This window comes from Dermacentor andersoni, chromosome 3, assembly GCF_023375885.2.
Source record: "Dermacentor andersoni chromosome 3, qqDerAnde1_hic_scaffold, whole genome shotgun sequence".
In the NCBI taxonomy this organism is placed as follows: Eukaryota; Metazoa; Arthropoda; class Arachnida; order Ixodida; family Ixodidae; genus Dermacentor; species Dermacentor andersoni.
Window position 1 is genome coordinate 227,070,508 of NC_092816.1, and position 15,998 is coordinate 227,086,505.

Sequence of the window (15,998 nt, forward strand, 5' to 3'; positions counted from 1 at the left end):
TTTTCAGACGCTAAGTCCACAATTTCCCCCCGTTTCCATGTAATTCACTCGGAAAAACCAGACAAACCAGTGCAAACCATTTGACCTTTCCTTGTTTCAAAGTCTTTGACTGAAGTTTTTGGTCCAGGTTATGAGGCTTCGAGGATGCCAAGCGCTGATCTCCTCTTTGAGCTCCGCGATCACAAGCAATTATGAGAAACTGCCCAAACTAGTATCATTTGGGGAGGCCCAAGTAACAATAACACTGCACCGTACCATGAACACCACTCGCGGCATTGTCTTGGATGATGATTTGCTCGAGCTGACTCAATCTGAACTCTTCTAGGGCTTCAGTGAGCAAAATGCTATCAATGTCAGAAGAATTATGATGAGGCGAGACAGCAAAGAAATCCAGTCCAAGCACCTTATACTCACCTTCGGCACAAGTGTCCTGCTTGAGTCCATTGAGGCCTGGTACATCAAGCTTCGCATTAGGCCATACGTACCAAATCCCCTCTGATATTTTAAATGCCAGTGTTTCGGCCACAGCTCGCAGAGCTGCCGAGGCTGCCAAACTGGTGCAAAATGCAGTGCCCATGAACACATCTCTGAATTTTGAGAGAACTCTCTGCACTGTGTAAACTGTCATGGCGAGCACGCCGCGTATTTACAGTCATGCCCATCCTGGAAAAAAGAAAAGAAAATTGTAACAAAGTAAAGGAAAAACATAAGTTTCAAGGAGGCATGCAGGCGGGTATCCTACCTGCCCAAGAACACTTTTGCCAATGTGATGCGTTAGGGCGCAGCGACACAACAGCTTCCGGTGGCTGTCTGGCCCACATGCAATGAGCCAATGGTGACGCCACAAACATAAACGAAGGTTGCTGTGTGTTCAAGAGACAAATCTGAACCCTACAAACACTAATTTTCCTTGCAACTACACCATCTTCCGAAAAGACCGCGGCGAGGCTAACACCTCCAGTTGTGTAGCAATAGCAACCAACAAGTCTGTAGCTCACACATCGCCATTCAGACACCGAGGTGGCGTCAGTTCAGGCAATCGTATTTAATAAACTGGTCACTGTGTGTTCTGTACACATACCCCCTAACTATCATCTCAGCAAAAGCGATTTCTATAACCATATCGACCACCTTCCGGACCCCCTACATCTTCCGGACCCACTAGCAAGGGTGATTTTAATGCCCATAAAACGATGTGGGGAGACTCACGGTGCGACACGAGAGGTCGATTAATTGAAAATTTTCTTCTGAGCTCTAGTGCCTGCCTGTTTAATAAGATGGAGCTGACCCATTACAGCGGCCAGCACAAAAGTTATTCATCGATAGTTCTAGCAATTGGCTCTTCTTCTGTTCTGCTTCACTTGGAAAGGAACGTCATCAATAAACTTTATTGAAGTGACCACTTTGCTGTAACTTTACATCTTGTAACTCTGCATGAAAACCCGCCTCACATTCCTCAATGGAAATTAGCATTGGCAGACTGGGTGCATTCTAAAAAATCTACTTATCTACCACAAGATTTTATAAACAATTTTAACATAGATGATGCTGTTGTATATTTTACTGTTTTTATTATTGATGCAGCCGAAAGATTTATCCCGCAAATGAATGGTGGTTCAGTTACAAGACATGTTCCCTGCTGGAACGAAGACTGTAGAGAGGTGCGAAAGAGGCAGAATAAGGCATGGGGCGTATTGTGCAGATTGCCAAACACCGAAAATCTAATTCAATTTAAAAAAAAAAGGAATCACAGGGAAGGCGGACACGGTGTCAGGCAAAGAGAGAAAGCTGGGTGACGTTTCTCTTGGGTAATAATTTATACACACAGGAGGCGAAAATGTGGAATGGCTTAAGAAAGCTGCTAAAACGACAACAAATTCATTCGTTGCTTCTGGTGAACGAGCAAGGGGATACCTTGCAAGACCAAGCAGACTCTTTTGGGGAGCACTTTGAGCATGTGTCAAGCTTAATCCATTATTCTCAATCCTTCCTTAAATACAAACAAGTACAAGGATGTAAGCCAGTCGTATGTAAACGCAGACAGAACAGACCGTATAACTGGCCTTCCAGTATTGCCGAGTTGAGAGCTGCCTTGATCACATTCAAGAGCTCTGCAACGGGACCTGACAGAGTCATGTGTGACATGATCAAAAACTTACCCACTGACACATAAGTTACAATACTTGCACTTTTCAACACTATTTGGGCTGCCGGATACCTTCCATCCACGTGGAAAGAAGCGATTGTGGTCCCTGCTTTGAAGCATGATAAAGACCCTTCCTTGGTGGTAAGTTATCGCCTGATAGCTCTTACAAGTTGCCTGTGTAAGCTTTTTGAAAAAAATAATCAATTGTAGACTTGTGCGTTTCCTTGAACTCAACAATATGCTTCATCCGTATCAGTGTGGCTTCAGAGAAGGGCGGTCCACAAATGATCATCTTGTGCACATTGAAGGATATATCCGCGGTGCATTTGTAGATAAAGTTTTTCTTATTGATATTTCTTAATATGGATAAGGTGTATGACACAACGTGGCCTTACGGGATCTTGCGAGGCTTGTCGGGAATGGGCATTAGTGGAAAGATGCTAAACATAATAGAAAGCTATTTGTCGAATTGTATCTTCCACATATCTTCTTTTATACAAGGATCTGGTGTACCCCTGGGTGGCGTGCTTAGCTGCATGCTCTTTATTGTGAAGATAAACACGCTTCGTGCTTCATTACCACCAGCCATTTTTTATTCCGTCTACGTGGACGACATTCAAATAGGCTTCAAATACAGTAGCCTTGCAGTATGAGAGAGGCAGGTACAGCAGGGCTTGAACAAGGTGTCCAAGTGGGCTGACAAAAACGGATTTAAAATCAACCCACACAAAAGCCTTCGTATTCTTTTTACAAGAAAGAGAGGCCTGGTTCCAGATCTTTGTGTAGCACTGTATGGACAACAAATACCTGTCAACAAAGACCATAATTTCTAAGTATTATACTTGACTCCAGGCTTACTTTCATTCCACACATTGAATATGTTAAAGAAAGATGTCTAAAAACAATGAACTTACTGAAAATTCTATCCTGCACAAAATGGGTTACCGACAGGAAGTGTTTCATGAGTCTTTATAGCAGCCTAATTCGACCACCATTGGACTATGGTGCCATCATATATAACTCTGCCACCCCGAGCGGGTTAAAGATGCTAGATCTTGTCCACCGTCTAGGTATCCGCTTAGCCACTGGCGCTTGCAGGACAAGCCCGATTGAAAGCTTATATGCAGAATCAAATGATGGTCACTCCATCTGTAGAGAACTTAAATCAGCCTCACACATTTTCTCAAAATACACTCTAATCATGAATATTTACGATTTAATACCGTTAATGATATGATGTGTGCTACACTTTTCCGTAATCGTCCCTCTAAGACGGCCTTTCTCTTTGCATGTGAGGGAGCTTAGCAATGAAATGCATGTCCCACTCCTTGAGCATTGCTTAATGCATCCAACCAACCTCCTTGGGAGTGGCAGGTGGTAGAATGTGACATATCCTTTCTAGATGTTACAAAGCATACACCAGAGTTCGAAATCCGAATGCATTTCCCAGAACTCCAGTACATGCGCTGCTGCACAGAGTTCTACACAGATGCTTTGAAGTCAAATGCCGGGGTGTCCTACGCAGCCATTTGGTCCATCCTTCACGGAATTCGATGTACTCTATCCGAAAACAAGTATCTTTACGGCCGAGGCCTACGCACTATTGTTGGCTGTGAAGCATATAAGAAAATCAGAACTACAAGAAGTACTTATATATACAGACTCCCTAAACGTCGTGAAGGCCTTGATGTCTCTCTGTAAGCACAAAAATCCAGTACTTCATATGAACTTTATTCCATCCTGTGTAAAGCATATACCGTCGATCGCGGATATATTGAACTCGAAGGGGATCGTGAAATAGTTCGATATATCAATAATTCGAAATATAAAATATGCACATCAAAAGCTTCTCTAACAACTTGACACATCTCAAGGCAGTTTCCTGATGTTGTGACTAACGGGAAATTGCCGATCTGTGCCTCCAAGGCGCGTAAACAAACACACAGCGCGATGACCAGATCACTTTATTTCGGAAGAAACAAATTTTTGACCTTTGCTTGCTTTTTCTTCTGCACCATCAAGTTCATTAAGCTATCCTCAAGCTTGTTGACAGTGTCCAAATGAGAAAGGCCAGCTCCTTCCATTGTGCCACAACAGCGGCGAATGACGCTGAAAGCTGGTTCAGCTGCGTCCATGGTGGTTGGTCCTCTTCGTCGGAACCTTTGCCGTTGCTCGAGTTTGCGTCCTCGTCACCCATGATGTCAGCCACAATCTTCGCATCAGCGCTGACAAAATCGCGTGCTGTAACGCCGCCTGGGAATGCCGAGAGCTAGCGAAATTCGCTGTCCAGGCATCCAGCGTCATCATCTTCACTGTCAAGACATCTGTTGTCTGCAGCTACCGCTGGACTGCACTGCCTTCAGCTTAACATCGGCTTTGTTCTTGAGGATCGTGCTCGGGGTGTTGCGAGGAATTCCGAACGGCGCGGCGACTGACGACTTTTTCTCGCCAGCCTCCACCCGTCGAATGATGTGTGCCTTTGTTGAAAAATCCAAATTCTTGCGTTTTTTCGCGGCCGTGGCTCCGGAACACGTGCCAAAAGCAGAAAGAAAAATGCACTCCACCACACGAGTCTCAAGCCTTCGCGTTTGCCTCGTGAACAAAAGGAACAAAGCGAATCGAAAGATGCACCGTTCCACGTCTCCACACTACCACAAGCCCACGCCATAGAATAAAGAAACAACTTTAGAGAAGGGAAACTGTACCTTCCACAGTGGTTCGAAAATAAGAAGCGGCAGTGCATGGAACTTAGCGCAGGGCCCGACAGATGGCGCTGCTTCAACAGGAAGCGGAAATGCTTTTTTTTTTTAGTGCAGTATCCAATATGGCCGCTTTACTCCGGTGGCATATGCTGGGTGTGCGCCGTGCTCGCCTTGCTGGCATTGCGGCATGCCTCAGCTGCCGTGTTTTAATTGCCAGGAGACTAAAGAGCCTCTACTGACGCCCATACAAACAAGCCACAAGTGAGTGAACAGGACGTGCGACTTTATTGGCAAAAGAAAAGCAGTGCACCTTCTCGTACGAGAGCAGAAATAAAATTTGCATTTCGAGATACGCTGAAGCTGTTAATGCGAGCTCGTAAACTGCTCACTTTCGTCGTTGCACATGGCGATATGGTAACGAGCAACAATCAGTAGCGCAAATAAATTGGGCAGTGCACCACCTGTTTGCATCGACAGTCGCCGTAACTTGCATTGCGAAGCAATTGGGTGATGCAAGGCATCTGCTGCCGCAACCAACACAGCGACATGGACTAGTCGGCATTTTAGCGTTACCTCATTTTCAACCTGCACGTTTCTTTTTGTTCTTTCGGGGGCTACTAATGTGTAACTCATACTTGGTGCCCCATATTCTCAATATGGGCCACATCACGGCCGATGAAGGCCCAAAAGCATAATTTGCCCGCGGCTGCAGCAGGAAAGGTCGAATGGGGAGAGCACCAATTACGGTGCATGTAAATTGGGAGTCTTCGTCGCTGTGTGGACTGCAGGAGCAGACGGTTACCTCGGGAAACTGTTGCCCATGCAGCTGACCAGGTCGCCACATTGAAGAAACATAACACGGTGACCATTATCAAATTAGACTCTGCACTTAATCACCGCATAAGGTTCAGACAATACACTGTACATTGGCTAAGATCCACATGACAACAGTGGGCATTCACACACTACAGGTCGCATACAGCACATTGAGCTATCCGATCTCAGGCACAGTGCTTGCCTACGTCGCACATGTCGGTCTAGTAACGAGTGACAACCAGCAGCGCAAGCAGATCGGACAGTGCCCCACCTGTTTGCATTGACAGTCGCCGTAACTTGCACTGCGAATAAATCGGGTGACGCAGGCACCTGCTGCCATAGCCAACACAGCGACATGAATTACCCGGCATTCCAGCGTTACCTCCTTTCCTACGTGCACGTTTCTTTTTGTTCTTTCGGTGGCCGCTAATGTGTCGCTCACACTTGGTGCCCCACCTGCTCTCAATATGGACATGGTCCGTTTTGTGGGAATCGCCATTTTGCAGGCCTTTCCACCCATGTGGATATCGTACACTTCAAACCATGTAATCATGTATGAGTCTCCGTACACGCCAAATCGCAGCCAAAGAAGGTCACAAGCACACTTTACCCACGGCTGCAGCAGGAAAGGACAAACAATGAGCACCAGTCGCAGTACATGTAAACAGGGAGTTTGTGTCGCTGTGTGGACTGCAGGAGCAGGTGCTTACCTCGAGAGGCCGTTGGCTAATGCAACTGACCAGTCCGCCACATCCGAGAAATGTAACACGGCAACTATGACTAAGTGGGACAACACTGAAACAAGACTCTGCAATCAAATCACTTCAGATACTCTAACATAATGCTCAATTTATACATTGGCTACGATCCACATGACAACAGCGAGCATACACCAGCACATGTGGCTTGCGGCACATTCAATCGTCCGACTGTAGGCATAGTGCTTGCCTTCGTCGCACATGGTAGTCTGGTAACAAGCAACCAGCAGCGCAAGCAGATTGGACAGCGTGTCCTACGTGTTTGCACCGACAGTCGCCGTTGAAGATGAGCAACTTGCATTGCGATGCAATCGGGTGATGCAAGCATCTGCTGCCGCAGCCAATACAGTGACATGGAGTGCCCGGCATTTTAGTGTTACTGCCTTTCCAACCTGCATGTTTCTTTTTGTTCTTTCGCATGCCGCTGATGTGTAACTCACACTTGGTGCCCCACATTCTCTAAATATGGGCATGGTCGATTTTGTGGACATCACAATTTTGCAGCCACTTTTGCAGGCCTTTCCACACATGTGGATATCAACTTCATACACTTAGAACCATGTAATCATGTATGAGGTCTCTGTTGATGCCAAATTATGGAAGGCCACAAGCAAAATTTGCACACGGCAGCAGCAGGAAAGGATGGAACGGGGAGCACCAACCACGGTGTGTGTAAATTCGCAGCCTATGTCACTGTGCAGACTAGGAGCAAGTGCTTGCCTTGAGAGACTGTTTCCCAATGCAACTGACCAGGCTCCCACATATGAGAAATGTAACACGGTGACTAGTACCAATTTGGACAGCAGTGAAACCAGATTCTGCAATCAATCACTTCAATGTAGCTTGCACAAAAACACAGGCTGTCAAGCAAGAATAGCCATCCTGAACGAGACTAGGAATTCAATATGGGAATGAGAAAGCTTGCATTCAAGAAAGAAGCCACTCAACCTTGCAAGCACTGAAAGCCAAAAACATTAAGAAAAGTTAAATGCTACATAGCACACATTGTAAATGTTAATGCTAGACACAAGCCAATGCCGCATCAGTTATTTCAGGAGAGGAATTGCACATGGCAAGATACACTAGAAAATACTGCTACAGATATGTTTGCTTCTAGACAGGGACTGGTATTAAATATGAGCAAAGAATCGGTTGACCTTTAATGTTTAGATGAGAAAGAGGAATGATCTCTAACAAAAATGTGCAATGAAAAAGCTTGCATTCATTGAAACAAAATTATACTTGGCACGAATTGGCAAGGCCACGAAGCTCACTAAGGAAGGGCAAGCTGATGGAACACTCTTGGCCAGCATCGTCTGTGCTTGTTCAGAGGTTGCAGGTACATCTGAAGACGCATAATTTTTGTTGTTGAGGTACCTGGATGACTCGGCCAATACCCGTGCTGGTGGAATGATGGCGGAGGCTCTTTTCACTCTTGAAACAGTCGTCCGTAGACTTGATATCTCATCAAAATTATACTGGAATGGCTTTTTTGTTCGTGGTCTTGCAAATTCGGCTCCAGCCCCTTCTTGTTGGTGTAGATGGGAGCTCCCGTGATGACCAAGATGTACTTGGCACAGACTCTGTTGGGGCAGAACAGTGGCACATGAGATACCGCAGAGATTATCCAAACTCATGTAGTGTTTTCTTTTATGTTTGAACCAATTATGCGGAAATGTAAACATGAACAAACGTTCATATCATCTGCTACAAACAAATTACATGTATCTCAATACTAGCAGGCCAATACAGCATATATCAAGCATATTTATTTATGAACCAGGTGTTGTTTACCTTGTAGTAGCAGCCAAAGTCCACACGATGACCTTGTTGTGGCAGGCAGCAGCTTCTGTTTAGTGCATGGAGTGTGTCGCTTTATACTGGTGCTGTCCTCATTACTGCATGTCTGGAACAGAAATTTTGACTGCATCAGAAATTGAATAAGCACAATTTTGCAATATAAAATGCGAAAAGGTGCGACATATACATTGTAATGGTTTGTGACTACAGAACACATGCAAATGTGCACTGTTTGTTCTAGGGTGCCTAAGAAGCATGGTAAATAAATATTGTTACTCTCTGTAAAATTGATGTCTGCATAACTACAATGCATATCAACAGCTTAAGTATTATTAAGATCACAAATGAGAACCTTTGTGCGCTCATTTATACACTAGAAGGGATCACACTGCTGGTTTCACAAGCAAATAGATGAAAGACATGAAGCTATTAGAAATGATGCATTCTTTTTGTGCATGAACGTGATGCACCGCTTCACTACTGCAAAAATGTCCTGAGGTAACCCAAACTGAACAGCAAGAACATTTGGAACCAACAGGTACGAAATATGGATGAAATATGCGTGCAACTGTTTAATACATAAAATTCAGTACATTAGCTTCAGTTTATCAAAGGGTTATTTGGTTCTGTGAACAAAAGAAGTTGCCGGCGGCCTCGAAAAAAAAATATGTCGATAAGGCTACTCAGTCACCCATGGCTACAGCTACAACGAGATTAAAAGTGTGACGCGTGTTCCGATATCGCTTTCTCTTTTGTGAATGTGTGTATAATGATGGCCTCGCAACTGAAAGTTTATTTCGGAAACAGCAACGGAGGGTCCTGACTGCCCATATGTAATGCAGCATCTAGTTCCATAACTTGCCTGCGCCTGTAAGTTAACGAGACGAATAAATTACATACCGATTGAAGCAGCGATGTTAAACGACTCACCAGTATTGCTGTCCCCAGTCGCAGCAGGACCCGGCTCCCATTTCGATGCAGACGTGTTCCACACGGCTCACGACTGAAACCTAGCTTTTGGGCTTACACCCCAAGTTAAATAACGCCAGATATCAAAGTGCAATAAACTGGTTTTAGCACAAAATAACCAACCGATGTACGAACCAAAGAATCCGTACCTGCCGTCAACGCGAACATACCGGTAAAAATTTTAAATCCAGGCCAGAGGTCACGAGGGAGGTCGATGATGCTGAGCGCTGTTTTGCATTTAAAATGGCAAAAAGCAACGTTTGTAATAAAGAGTACAATGAAAATTAGGAATGACAATTTTGTACTCTTTGTCATGTAATAGAAACACTTCGGTTATTGTTAAAGAAAGTTTGTAGGTTAAAATAGCACTTACTACGGCGCCTCTAGCGGGAGATAATGCGCTCAACGGGGAACCTTTTTAATTGGTGTATTATGTCTGTTTATTTAGCAGCGCCGCGTGGTCTATTTTTTCGCCCTCCGTGGCCATTTGTTGAACTTGAGAGTGTTCGGGGCCTGCCCACGCTGCACTGACCTGGTTCGTCTCGCTGCGCCAGCAGTGTCAGCCAACCAAAACACAGGAAATGGTCGCCTGCGGTCAGCGTGGTTTCTCCCTCCCGCTTCCCTTTCACACCCAATCGCACTCCAAGTGCTCGTCTTCACGCGCCTTTTACCCACACGCCCCTTTCTCAGAGTGCGGGGCGGCGCGCGTGAGATCGCGGGAACATCACGAGAGCTTCGTGAGGAGAAGTGCACTTGCGGGGATGGGATGCGATGGGAGAAGCGCACTTGCAGGCGCGGGGTGCGGTGGGAGAAGCGCACTTGCCGAGGCGCAGCTCAGCAGGGAGTTCGATACATCGATATGCCGGTGGACGGGAGTTCTATATACGCGAACAATAGCGCTATACTTTTGCATGGGATTCTTAAGGGGATTTTTCAACTGTTCGATATAGGCAATAATTCGATATATCCGAGATCGACTGTATATCTAACCAGCGTGGGATTATATGCTGGGTACCTGGCCATAGGGGCATCGAGGGTAATGTTCTCGCGCACGAGATGGCCACGTCAATTGCATTGCAAGCTTTTAAACCTACAGGTGTGGTCCCTGCCACAGATCTGAGGCCTTTCTTACAAAGAAAACTGCGAAACCGCTGGCAACGCTTGTGGGACGTGGAAACAAATAATAAGATGCACGTGATAAAGCCATAGTTAGGTTTCTGGTCCTCTGCAACAAAGTCCCACCGAACAGGTATCCTATTTTGTCGTCTCAGAATAGGACACACATTTGGTACCCACAATTTCCTACTTGCTGGAAAGGAATCTCCAAGCTGTGGTAGATGTGACAGGCTGACCGTCCTCCATGTCCTTCTGGAGTGTCAGAAGGCCGAATCTGAGAGAAAGAAACATTTCCCCTAGCATACCAGCAGCACATCCCTCTTCATCCTGTAATGTTTCTTGGTCAAGAACCGTTTTTGATACCAACAGTTCTAGGTTTCCTGAAAGATGTGGTCTTACATGGTCTTAGCCATATACATTAGAAGTGCTTCCGCTCTTCTGTGGGGTTCTCCTCCGTGCTCTTGGGACAAAGTAACAACACAGTAGTGCAAACAATCACAAGAGCATTTATTGCACCTTTCATAGATCAATGCCTGCTAGCCGAGTTGCTATCCCCGAAACATGCCGATGGGCGCGCGACAAATCTAGAAGTCCGACTCACCGCAACCGTATAGCGAGCGAATATGTTCGCCCCATGCTGGATCCAAACGCCTGGTCGTTCGCATGTACGGTCACGTGAACGGTGGCGCGTTCCAAGGCGGCCACGCGAGACGGTCTCGCAGAAGCATGGATCGGCGCACGCGCGGCACGGCACGTCCGTACTGCTTCCTGTCCCGAACCAAAGAGGAAGCGCCTTGTCTTTCGGCGCCCCAGTAACCCCGCCTTTCGGCGGCGTTAGCAGCGCAACACTTGCGCCATCTCTCGTACTGCGCCTCGACCACTCCGACCACCGCGGGCGCCAGGCCACGCGAGTCGTGCGGGAAAACCAACATATCAGGGGACGCGTGAGAGTCGCGCATCCCCACACTTCAGAGGATGCCACTGCGATAGTAGTATAGCACATGCATCCAGGCCCTTGTGTTTCAAGGGCTCTGGCGAGGCCATAGTGCTGTAGCCAATTTTCGCATTTGACATGTTTTGTATAGCACATCATTTTTTCGCAGTGCACTTTAGGGTTCACAGTACTCGTCATTAGTCATCGCCATAATCTTATTACACATAGATTTTATGCACTTTACAGCGACTATTTTTAGGCCTTTTTACAGCCATGTCACATCAACTTCATAGAACTCTGCATTCCACTGCGAAATCACTAACACTGGCATGGCACTCTTTGGCCATACCTAGCCCTTGTGCCACTAAACAACACACATTCATTCATTCAACTTCAAATTTTCCGGCAAAGGCCACTTTTAGGATCGAAATAACAAAACTTTGGGCCCGTGGAAATACATGGGCACTGGCCAGGATGTTCGGCTTGGATCGAATTAACAACAAAAAAATTCAAATTAAGCAGAGTCAATCGCAATGACAATCGCAAGCAGAGTCAAATTAACGGAAGTCTACCGTAGTAGGTCGGTTTGAAAAAATGCTTTCTATAATATATTCCTCGCAGGTACCATACTTGCTCCAAAGCATTTTTGAGCCTTTAAATGAAATGTGATTAAAGGCCCCTTTAACTAAAGTTGACTGTATAAAGCGGCTGTGAGGTATGTACATAGTGGTACAAGTTTTGCAAATTGGGAGTAAGAAATGCTTCATTGGCCCTGTGGTGTGATTGAAAACAAACATTTTGAATAGGTATAGCCTACAGCATGAAGAGAAGACTGATATGGGTTTACGAGAAAAATGGGTGCGCTACTTCTTCTGTCTGTTTGCACAAGTCTGTTCATCACGCTATATGGTTCTAAATCTGTGTTTACCAGCTGGCTTTAACCTAAGCCATACTCAGCATTATTTGGAGCTGAGCGTGTCTAGTACAGACTGCTAGAGTGCTTGTATCGTAGTTTTTTAACTCATTGTGAAGTGGCCCATGGTGTGCCATGGCTTTTTAGGAAGAGCTGTCGGGACGACGAGACTTCCGAGATGAGCTGGTGTTCACCGTAGACCCAAAGACGGCGCGGGATCTGGACGACGCCATTTCATGCCGTCGGCTGGTCGTACCTGAAGGCGATCAGCAGGAGCTGTGGGAGGTGGGCGTGCACATAGCTGACGTGTCACGCTTTGTGCAGCCAGGAACGCAGCTTGACCAGGTGGCCCGGAAGCGGGCAACCAGCGTCTACCTCGTGGAGCGGGTGAGTGGGGCCCTCTTAGGGTGCGCAAATATTCAAAAATTTTAAATATTATCTTTAATATTTGTATTCAATTCAAAAAGTAGGTAATAAACAATTTTTTTCAATATTCGGTTGGAAATGAATATCCGAAACAAATTTACTATATTGCTGGCTGTGTGGTAGCAAATACGGTTATCAACAGTTCCTTCCGCCTAAGCTGAGAATCTGTGTCTGATTTCGTGCTGAATTTTGTGACAATTATGTGTTGCTTGGCTAAATTTCGCCTGTAAAGCATGCTTAGGCCCTGGGCATCTAAACAATGCGGAAAAGCCGGCCTTTCAGTAGCTAGGGCTTGCGGACAGTGAGGGTGCCCTCTTTTGCAGCGCCACCCTCAATGCGAGCCGATGTCTGGACAGGAAATGCGATGGCATAGGGTTAAATGCCTGTGAGTTTGTGGGCACATGCAGTTGCATAGTAAGGCAGACAGCTAGTGGGAATTATTCAATTTTCCAAGTTAGCATGAGCCGAACACACAATATTGTTACGCAAACGAAGGATGAAGAACTGGAGACTATTTACAAAGTACATTTACAAAAGATAAATGCAGCACTGGCCAGTTCAGCCAACAGCTCGAGAGCCAGCGAGCATTCGTCGTCTTCATCGGGGCGCGTGCCTGCATTGTCTACAAGAAACACACAATATGCATGTATCATTATCCCCGGCGACAGAAGGACCATCCCAGTGCGTCTAAATATCGGTGATAACTGGAGAGTAATATGGCTTGAGGCATGCAGCATGCACAACGTCAGTGGAATTCGGGGCAGATGAGGCACTGCTACCGACTGGGGCGATTTCATACGGAACCAGAGTCATGGCACGCAGGACTCGATATGGGCCTATGTACCGAGACAGGAGTTTTTCTGACAGGCCAATGTGACGAGTCGGGGACCACAGGAGTACCAGAGATCCAGGCGAAAAGTGGACGTCTCTGTGTTGGTGATCGCACAAACACCGTTGCTTCTGTTGCGAGGTCAAGAGGCGAGTGCGGGCGTTTAGTATAATGGCTTACAAGTCTAATTCTTTACCGTGGACAAGGTAATTACGATGTTCCAACATGTTAAAGGGACGTTAAAGGCAAATACTATGTCGACATGGAATCTTTAAATACCATTCCCGTAACCTTGCAACGCTTGTTTCGTGCCAACAAAATACTTAGTTTACGAGAAATTTGCATCTGAAGTGTCCAAATACCTTTTTCGAAATTCAAATCTCCCACCACCCAGCCGGGGGAGTGGTGACGTTGCATACGCCATCACCACCCCTTGCTGTAATTGCTGACTTAAAAGCGCCCGACAGACGGCGGTACCGAGCCAAGACAGAGTGGTGGATTCGCCACTGTAGCTGCTTTTTGGTCAAGTGGCACAGACTGTTCGGGCATCCTGCGACATCACATGGAAGTTGAATTCTCTGCTACTTGCAGTTTGTGTGATTTTCGCAGGCCAGCAAAACCAGTGCAGCATTACGCGATAACAAAACTACTGAAACGCGAAAGCGTGGACGTGGGAAAACGAAACATTTCGACCGCCCGCATCGTTGTCAAGAATAATTTCAATTAGTTCTTTCTTCTAAAAAGTTAGTAGAACGTGACAAGTAGCATTTTACTTCCTCTTGGAATACAATACAAGGATGGCTTTTGCAACAAGTCGTTGAGTACTAGTGATGGAATTTAACTGAGGAGTGCTTTCGTCATTGGGCAAGTACTTGAATGTTCCGGGGAAGTCTCTAATCATGTCCATCAGTTGCCTCAGTTTCTCGATTATAAAGGCTCTGTTTGGGATATTATTGACACCTTAGAGATTTTCTAGCACTAATCTATCGCTTTAGCTTGACTTAATGTTTTATTTATTATTTATTTGGTACATACTGCCAGCCTGAGTGTCAGGCCTTGGGCAGGAGTGCGTACATATGAAACAATACAAGAATAAATCATCAATACAAGGGTACAAAAACAGCATCCTAACATTGTGCGTAACAGCACTCGGCACTGCGCATAACAAAGTGAGTATTCGATATCGCAGCTTATATATATATAAAGCAAGAAACAATACAAGAATAAGTGAAACAATACAAGGATACAAAAATTCCGTATGAACAGCTTCCCAACGTCGCGCATGACAGCACTCGACACTGCGCATAACAAAGTGAGGATATCACAGCTTAGAACGAACGCACATGAATGAAAACGCATGAAAGAAAAGAAAGAAAAAACGCTTGATAAATAGAAAGCAATTACTTATCGCAAACGATCAAGCGTGCACATGAAAGACGGAATAGTGGGGCTTTCGACCACCTCAGCGGGCAGGTCATTCCAGTTACGGATTGTACGCGGGAAAAACGAGTATTTAAAAGCATTCGTTTTGGCCAAATATTCACTGACTTTCCTGGAGTGGAAGGATCTAGTTTGCCGTTGCTGTAATAGTTGAAAGTATAAATTCTTATCTATTCCTAATTTGTCATGATACGGTGTCCCTTTAAAGTTAACCAAACTTGCTAATAAATTAATGTGCAAATCGTTATTCGATATTCAAAGCCAAGTATTCGTATTCGATTCGTATTCAAGAATATTGATATTCGCACACCCCTAGCTATTTTAGTTCAACAGAACCAAACATTGCTTTATAAATTTGTGAGAAACCTGACCTATACCGGGTGCAGTTTAGTAGGCAACTAGCATGAAATTGGTGAGAGATTCATGTGAGTGAAAGAGCAGGCAACATAACCACACGACATGACAGGAATTCATGCTGTGCCTATTTGACACTTTCATTTGGGTTTCCAGCTTTCATCGTGACCATATTAACCACATATAATCGTAACTAGGCTGCCTTCAGAAGCAGCAATTGAAGTGGGAGGCAAGGTACGAAGGCAATGAGTATGCAAGCTCTCCCAAGTAACGAAAGACCTTATAAATAAACGACAAAGAACGAAAGTGTCCAACTCAAACGATAAGATATAATTCACGGGACTGTCAGAATCAACAAGGCAAAACGAAGAGATATTTGAAATTATAATGTGACAAAGACTGAAGAAGCCGTAAAAAATAGATGCAGCCTGAAATCAGTGAGAAGTAAACTTGCCATAGCACAAACCAATATGTATGCACTGAAAGATAAGCAGGGTAATATCGTCAGCAATCTCGAAGGTGCAGTAAAAGCAGCAGAAGAATTCTATGCTGTACAGTACCCAGAGGACTCAGGATACCTCCATTCGAAGCAGTAATGAACAGGACACAGAAACATCTCCTATAACTAGCGATGAGGCCAGAAGGGCCTTGCAAGACATGAAATGGGGAAGAGCAGCAGGAGAATATGGAATTACAGTATATTTATTGATGGAGGAGACATAATGCTTGCAAAACTGGTGGCTCTCTATACGAAGTGTCTATCGATTGCAAGGGTCCCAGAAAACTGGAAGAATG

General features: G+C 45.3%; 1 protein-coding gene across 2 annotated transcripts in view; it reads left to right on the forward strand.

The window, feature by feature from the left end:
• Window positions 1-15,998, forward strand: part of LOC126536157 (DIS3-like exonuclease 2) — a 330,469-nt gene that overhangs the window by 268,625 nt on the left and 45,846 nt on the right. For both annotated transcript variants that reach the window (XM_050183033.3, XM_050183050.3), the window contains one exon: window positions 12,302-12,541. In XM_050183033.3, coding sequence (XP_050038990.2) covers window positions 12,302-12,541 — 240 coding nt within the window. The remainder of the gene's footprint in view (window positions 1-12,301; window positions 12,542-15,998) is intronic.